We start from the raw sequence: 8,544 nt of genomic DNA, 5'->3' as shown, positions 1-8,544 counted from the left end.
GGGGAAAAAAAACCAGGTTTTTCTCCCCCAGCTTACATAGGAATATTTTAAAACTTTTTAAACCCACAGAAGAAAAAAAAAAAAAAAAAAGAAGGCAAAAATATTCACATAAAACAAACCGTTATGTAACTAGAAACCTCACTGGGATTTCACACCCTGAATTCTTACAGATTTTAAGATATTTCGTGTCGTGTGGAGCCCAGTGCACGGCCGGGTGATCGCCGGGATCCCAACAGAGGGCATCTCTGCCTGCTCTCCGGAATGGCCATTCCGGGGCGAGCGATCCCTTTCCTTTATCTGATTAATCATGGCAATCCTGCAAGTCTCCCCACGGGCCGAAGGGGCTGTGGGGCTGGAGTTCCGCCCCCTTTTCGCCCGTCCGAGTGCTGTGTTTCACACGCGGCTGTGCTGACGGACCGACGGACCCGGCTCACCTCGCTCCGTGCGCGGCTGTGGCAGCCTTTCTTTCTCTGCGAATTTAAGATATCTGACTTGCAGGGTGAAAGCATCGGGACTGCCTTGATTGTTTTGGAAATTTCTGTGTTTTATCCAACTGTGCTAGTCCTCTCTCTAATATTAATATTTGCTGACAGCAGTTGTAAGGATTAATTCATCTCTTCATCCTCTTTCCTTTAGCATCACAGATGAAGCACAGTTACTTAGAAGAGAGGCAAAAGCTAGCAGAATGTAAGGATATTTTCTGGGTTTCTTCTTACAGTAAGACCAAATTGCTAATTTGGATTAGTGATGCCCCTGGAACAGCATTAAAATAAACTCAGACTGCTTCCAATGTAACTTTCTGCACATGTCATCTAAGACTGACGATCACAGAACTACACAGCCCAAAACAATTGAAAAATTATAATTATTCCATCCTGGTATATTTGCGATCTGTTTGGTTTCTTCCCGTCACTAAGGATGGTAGTGTGTATTGCTTTTCAAGTCTATTGTCAAAAGGAATCACAAAAATAATCCAGATTTTTCTTTATGAAATTTACTTAGCAGATGAGCAATAAACATTTTCCAAATCATCTCTTGACTTGCAACACCAACTGCCTTAAAACTGAAAATTGTAACTAAAATACTTTCAGCCAAAATCAAATTCCCGATTAATAATCAGCTGCCTTCAAAGAACAGTTTTAGCTTTGAATCATTTACACTGTCCCTGCATTACGTGGTTAAAAGCAGTTTCAGTTCATGCTATCACACAGCAGTACTGTGACAGTTAAAGATTTTTATAGTAGTACAACTTTTCTTTAACTCGAGTTTTACAACTTCTGCTTTGCTCAGAGCTTTCATTAATGTTCAAACATTATTACATGACAACTCTGAAAAATCTAATGATTTTTTAGACAACTTCACAAAGCAATGTCTATGCTGTTAGTTTATCCAAATGAAAATTCCCATGGAATTGTGCATACATATGAAGGCAAAAAGTGATCTGCAAGGATTAGTTCTTTCCAGCACTGCTAGGTGTGTTTGGAGCAGGTTGGAGCCCCGCTGGGGATGGGTGTGAAGGTGCAGCCATGTGGCAAATCCACACCCGCTGCAGAGAATTCTGTGTCAGACAGGATCAGTGCAGCTCTGGGAAGGTGAGGGAGGGTTAGAGGCAGGGAGGAGCCTCACAGGTTTGCATCCCTTGTGCTCAGTGTGGTGCTATCCCACAGGCGCTGCATGTGTGAAAGGAGGAGCAGGCCCAGATAAACCCTGTCACCAGCAGCCCCAGTGGTGCCTTTTGCACGTGTGACAGGCAAAAGGGACTCAAGCTGCTGCACCTTGTCCCTGGAAATGCAGGGGTGCCCCCGGCACAAAGCCTGCACAGCACATTTTGGAAGGAGGAGCACTGGGGAACTTTGTTCACAGCTGTTGATTTGTACAGATAGTTTGGTATCTGTCCAGGCAGTTTCCCATTTTGCATATGTGGATAAATATTCCAGTATTTATGAAGGCACCCATTGAAAATGTGATCTTACATGCCTAATTAATATTATCATAACAGTTCCACCAACGCTGGCTTCAGTCCAATGAAACACAAAGAGAAGTTGTATGCTGGTGTCCTCTTTTGTTGATATATGAAATCCTTCATTTTTTCACTCTATAGCACTTCTATTGTAAGCTCCTTTTTGCAGGGAGGTTTAAGCATAACTGCTAAGTCATTCAGTCTGGAAGTTGGCATACAAACTGACAGCTTGGAGCTCAAAACTTTTCATCAGGTTTCCTTTAAATAGGAATAGGTTATAAACAATGTGTTCTAGTTTCTCATGGTTTTTATTGTACACTTATGAACAGAAAACTGCTCACTTTTAAATGAAGAAATTTCACAAGTTATTAGAGCCTGATTCTCAGCCATGAAACAAGCCAATTATTGGCAACTCCAGAGGAAGCTTTGCCTCCTGGTTGCCAGAATTAATGTATTAGGCCGGAATTTTCACAATAGTGTGCTGAACACTAATAAATTTGTTAAAGGACTTCAGCAGTCATGCAGTTTCATCTTTGCTTGACTTGGTAGATTGTTCAGACCAAATTTTCAAGAACACCCTATAAATAACTATACTCCATAAGTTATGGCATTCAAAATTGCTTGTTGTTAATACTTCTATATATGCATATATTCATGCTTATATATTTTGCAGACATGTTAGTGCCTGCTTTTTTAAATTGGGCAATGAAATGTTAATTCAGAAGAATAGAATCTGTTTAGGATGCTTGAAACTTGAAACTGAGTTAAAGTACTGAACAGCAGATACTTTTTCACTGCAAGTGCTTAGCAGCTGAGTGAGTTTTGCACACGATTGCCATGGGGAAGTCATGGTCAGTGTGGACAGAGCATGCTGACTGTTCCTATGACTGAGCCTTCCAAAACCAGATCCTTTGGCAATAGAAACTACAGCCATTTCCTTCCAGCTGTAGGTAAGTTTTATATGTAAGGTAACTCATAGAAATCTTGGAGTTTCCACAGAAAAGGAAGTTCAACTCAAAGAACTCTTAAAAATTACAAATATAAATGTATGTTTGTACACACACCTACATGTATATATATACAGTCACTTATATATACACGTTTCTCTACCTTGTTTATTTTTCTTCTCCCACTTTTATTTGACAGCTCGAGATTATCCTTGGATCCTGAAAACCAAGCGACCAGACAAACTGAGAGATGCACTCAAGGAGGTAGAGGTATGGTTCAGAAAGTTTTGAGCACAGCAACAGCTAATCTGCTTTTCAAACCTCTTTCAACAGCTTTAATTTTCATAAAGATTCAACTCTCCCAGTGATGATAAATGTGCTTTTGTCTGGTGGGCTCTTCTAAAACAGCTGCATCTTTGTGTGGCATTTTTCATCTGTAAACTTGAAAATCAGAAGTCTGTTAACTGATAGTGACAATGTGTGCTGCCAACTCCACTCTCTGTTTTCTGTTGTCCTTTAGGACTTAATGCAGAACAGTCCATGTGTGCTGAGCAAATGGAAGAACAAACATACCTGCCAGGTACAGTGTCATCAAAAGGTCTTGCAGTGTTCAGTCAGTGGTGCTGAAGAGCCATTCAGTGACAGGAGCAGTAATATTAAAATGTTAACAGAAAAAATCACTGGATTTTTAAAAATATGTTGGCCCTTCTTACGTAGATTTGGTTTATTTAAATTTCTACCCTGAAATGCATGCCTCAAGTAAAAAGCCTGGGGTTTATCAACACAAAGAAATTACATTAAAGGGCCCTGAGTCTGTGAGATGATGGTGATGATGATGATGATTACTATTATTATTGTTAATTATTGTTATTATTACTATTATTGTTTGGGGAAACTGAAAACATCCTGTACCTCAAAATAGTAGGCTGAGGGAGCAGCTATATATTAAAATATATAGACAGAATCTGTGTTATATTATTTTTATGTCTTAATTATTTACATATCTGTCACAAATCTTTTTACTTTATGCTTGTGTAATATGGGAGGGAAGTTGTAATTCTAAACCAACTAGATCATTAATCAAGTCATGGAATAAAAGATATTGTGACATGTGGCACACATATAGTTATGTTCTCCAGCTATATGAGTTCCACATTTTGTGTACAAGAAACCCTTTTTCACATCCTCATTAAGACAGAACAGTAGGGCAGGGAGGAGAGCTGAACATGATGTGCTCCACAATCATGTCCTTCTTCTGAAAAGCATATGTAGTGAATTTTATATGTTTATACAACCTTCATGAGAAAAATGCATCATATTTGAAACTGCTTTGGCATGTGGAATACTTGTCAATATTACTGTTTCAAAAAAGGAATTTTGTCTTCTAATTTTTATACTTTTTCAGACTCATAATTTTTTTCTTCTTATTCAAGTAGTTTCAAATGTGTGTCAGCAGAATGTTTGTTAAATATCGGAACACTGTACAGCTAAAATTCCAGAAATGCCTTGAAGAATAGCAAAATGTTTAAATACTTGACATGCCAGATGGTTTGTAGTCTTTTCATATAAATTATAAAAATATGGTTGTCTAAGCTACATTTGCCTATCAGATCTTACTGCTAGTAAATGTATATCATTCACATACAAATTACATAGTATACATCTGTGAATGTTAATCTTCTAGAGCTGATTTAAATATTAATTGTATGCTAATTGGGGGAATAATTTTTTCATGTCATTATTGTTCTGATTAGGAAAGAAATTTGGTTAAGAAATACTAAGTCAATTAGGTGTGAGTGCGTTCATTTGCCTCCCAGTTTGCTGTCTTTTCATTTGCTCTCCCTGTCCATTCTCCCTTTATCATTTTCCTTCCCCTCCCATTCAGCAGCAACCACCTGCAGCGTATACAATACATACTTTGGAAAAGTAAACTTCTTGCCAGGATGTGTCATCCTGCCTTTACAATATAACACCTTTGGCTCACTATCAGTTAAAAAAACTCTTCTTTATTTTTTGAATTAGCACACTCTAAGCTATTTCAGGCTTACATCAACATGAATGAGATGAATACAATTTAACTTATTTCTTCTACAAGATGGAAAAGAAAAGAGATGGGTGTTTTCATCCTAGTATATTAGGTATTGAACCATGTCAAGGGGTAGTTTAATAAATTTAGTATTTGAGGGTTTTTTTTAGATGGCTGCTAAGGCCAGAGTATAAGTGATTATATAGATTATAACATAACCAGAGTGAAAGTTATAGATAAAAATCATAGTCATTTCCCTGTCCTTAAATTCTGCTTTTGGTTTCTCAATCTCAAAACAAAATGTGTTTTGTTTAATAGTGACTGATTATTGAAGTCTCCAACAAGGGTTAGAATGTTTTGCCAAAACAATTGTGTTATTTCACTTTCTGTCTTCCTGAAAATAAAAGACCTCCAGCAAATGAAAATAAAATGGAGAAAAATGAATCATTTGGAAGAGTCTAGAACAGAAAAGCTGTCTTCTATCAATTTTGATGTCAGATGGTTTGTTTTTCTGCTGCTCATCTGTCTTTGAGCATTTGGCAGCAATAATTGGACTGTACCTTTTCGATGCAAATGTTCTGAAGCTTCTGGAAAAGATGTTGTATATTTATTTTTTACTTCTAAGTAGAATACTAATTAACTGTTTCAGCAGAGAGTGTTTACCATGCAATGGTGTCATCTGTGGCATAACACTGCTGTATTCACAGCCTTTTTTGGATGAATACCAGAGCTAGTGGTAGGGAGTCCATGTTTGCATTAACTCTGGAGAGTTAAAGCAACATTACAGACAAACAGCATGAACATGTAGGAAGTTACCCTGATTATCATAATTTCAATGTTTTGGGCTAAATTTGAGTATATGGTTTAATTATAGTATCTATTTTGCCTTTGTTTTTAGTAGCAATACAATTTCAAATAAGCTGCTTTATAGAAATTAAAATATTTAACTCAACAGCTACATTTTCCCATTTTTCATTAAATGTTTATCTGTAGCTGAAGCAGGAGCAGTTCCCTTTGTATTGTAGTAGCAATGTGGCATCCAAAAACTCAATGGCTGCTGTACCTTGAGCAAGACAAATGGAAAGAAAACTGAAAAGTGATGCAATGAAAACAAGACTATTCTTTAAAAGAGTAGTATGATTTCCCTTAGATTTTGTGAAAAACAAGCATAGGGCTGCTTCCAGTGTCCCTTCTGTAACCTAAATACCACTATTCTTAATTCCTCACCCTTCCTCCAGCACTTCCATCTTAGAACTGGCCCACAGGCAAAAATTGGCGGCTGTTATTTTAAACACGCATCAGCCAAAAATAAGCGTGCTGTCATGTTAACTGTTTACATGCAAATGGCCAATTAGACTTCATGCATATGCCCCAGAGACAAATCCAGTTGTTTTGCCTGGAGATTATCTTGTCCATTGCATGAGTCTATTTCTCAAAGTTGGCTTTTCTATACGAATTTGCTTAGAACGACCATAATGATGGCCTGGCTTCCTACCTTTCTTAGCGTTTCATTTTATGCATCAAAATTTATCCTATTATGGGTTTTTTTGGGGCCCAATCAGTGCATTGGAAGTTTCATATTTTCTTCCTTGTCCATGGCCAAAAGAACCCCGATGGCCTTTATTTTTGCAGTCCTAAGTATACATTCCAGCACTGCTTAGAGCTTCTGAAATAGATGATGTGGCAGTTCATGTAAACATAACCTAGACAGTACAGGGAATTTTGTCAAGGAGCTTGCTCTCATATTTAAAAGACCTTAGTTAAATCCTAAAGGACTGAGGTCTTTTCTTTAGCTCTGTTCCAATAGGATCTGAACCCACACCATTTCTGTACGGTACTTCTGACCCCCAACTTTGATGACCTGTGCTGAGTTGTTGAAATAATCCTGTAATCTTCAGTTAGCTGATGTCAAAGGAAAATAAATAGACCATAAAAGAAGGATGACAGGAAAAAGACAAGAAGTCTTTACAATAAGATGCCACTGTACTCCTCAGCTTTCCCTGCCAAGGAGTAATGACCTGAGCAATTAATTTTATCAGTATGGTTGAGTTTACTCAGCTCAGCTCTGGCTGCTTCTTTTCTTGGTCTCCTTCTCTAATTCTCTGGAATGCCTTGAAGTTTTGCCACAAAATCATGAAATCTTCCTATGAAATGATGCCATTGGTTAAGGTCTGGTTTTACAATATAAGGCAGTAAAAATAAATGAGATCTGGCTGAAACATTTGATTTCCAAATTTTTTCAGTTTTACATTTGCATTATGATGTTAAATTAAACACATGCCAACATTGTCCTACATTTTATTGTATAAAAGCCAAGCACTAGCTATGAATCATATCTGTTACCTGCTAATGAAAAAGATTTATGTATACTTTGTTAACTTGTTTTGATTTCATTTAGTTGTATTTGTGTTGCAATTTATGTATGTATATAAATAGTTTTTCTATTGCCATTGTCAACATACTTAGAACTGGATTCTGAACTGAGGTCCACAGCAATATTTTCTGGCTTGTTCTATCAGCTACAATGCCCATTAGCAAACTGATTTAGCAAGACACATGGTGACATAACACATTTGATACCAAAACCAAGACATTCTGTCTAGAATACATGAGAAGCCAGCACTCATCCCCAATTACCAAGAGGAACACTGCCCTCATATTAAATTCTTTTGGTTGCTTTTGATCACCACCATTAATGTGTTGTGTGGTTTTAGATATTTGGAGCTAGAAGTACAAATGCATTGATTATTGTGAAACAGTAACGTGTAACAACAATAACTTCATCTGTAGTAAGGCATGCAACACCGTAATTACGGTGGGGTGGCTAAGAAAGCAATCTGGAATGAAGAGGTGGGGGAAAACCCTGGGAACCTGCTTGAACAAGAATTGCTTTGCAATTCTCTTCTCCTTTTGCATATTCCTTTGTCAGTTGGGCTCTCTAAGGGAAAACAGTTTGCAGCAATATTTTTTACAGGCATATTCTCTCTTCCAATTTCAATCAGATAGAAGCAAATCCTGGCTTTGCTCCACAGGTATCTTTTTAGGTAGAAGGGCTGATAAGCAGCTGAGCTGCATGAATGAGGAGTCAAGGGCTCAGGCTTCTGAGGATAAAGGGATCCACTTAAGTAGATGCTTAAGTTGTACTAAAGTCCATAAGTCATGAACCTGTACTTAAGTCCTTTGCTTAATAAAAACTAACTCAAATACGTATTGGAGCACTTTGCTATTGGGGAAGGGCTAAGTCTTTCCCTGAGTATCCTCTGCTGCTTATGTCTTTCTTGCTCAGTGGAGAAAAACTTTTTGCATATAAAATACGTAATCCCTTCTACCAAAGTCTTCACATTCAGCTCCTCAATAACACAGAAATTAAGTGGCCCTTCCTTCCCAGCATGTAGAATGACCAGGTGTCCAAGCATTTTACTCAAACTGCATTCAAGTACAAAGTTTCTGCCTTATTCTTCCAATAGGTATGAAGTCATGTTTTCATATTTTATTTAGGAACGCCTTGTGACTGTTTAAGCTCTGGAGATAACTCTTCGATTTTATTTTTCCCATCACAGTACTTCAATCTGAAAAATTTATGATGTGTTTCATCATTGTGAATTTCTTTC

The 8,544-nt window shown here is 37.5% G+C and overlaps 1 protein-coding gene across 10 annotated transcripts in view; it reads left to right on the top strand.

Moving 5' to 3' along the window:
- WDPCP (WD repeat containing planar cell polarity effector) overlaps nt 1–8,544 on the top strand; it is a 149,785-nt gene that overhangs the window by 48,350 nt on the left and 92,891 nt on the right. For 7 of the 10 annotated variants that reach the window (XR_001859527.1, XM_017726745.1, XM_017726737.1 and 4 more), the window contains 3 exons: nt 637–687; nt 3,107–3,177; nt 3,428–3,487. Coding sequence is in view for 9 of the 10 variants with exons in the window: in XM_017726745.1 (XP_017582234.1) it covers nt 637–687; nt 3,107–3,177; nt 3,428–3,487 (182 nt within the window). In the remaining variant the exon portion in view is untranslated. Of the gene's footprint in view, nt 1–636; nt 688–2,722; nt 2,911–3,106; nt 3,178–3,427; nt 3,488–8,544 lie in introns of those variants that run through there. The other 3 variants (XM_017726744.1, XM_017726740.1, XM_017726742.1) reach the window with 2 other exon arrangements.

The sequence above is a fragment of the Corvus brachyrhynchos genome, unplaced genomic scaffold (genome assembly GCF_000691975.1).
Source record: "Corvus brachyrhynchos isolate BGI_N302 unplaced genomic scaffold, ASM69197v1 scaffold312, whole genome shotgun sequence".
NCBI lineage: Eukaryota > Metazoa > Chordata > Aves > Passeriformes > Corvidae > Corvus > Corvus brachyrhynchos.
The sequence above is the reverse complement of the archived record's forward strand: the minus strand, read 5'-3'. Positions and strand labels throughout refer to the sequence as shown.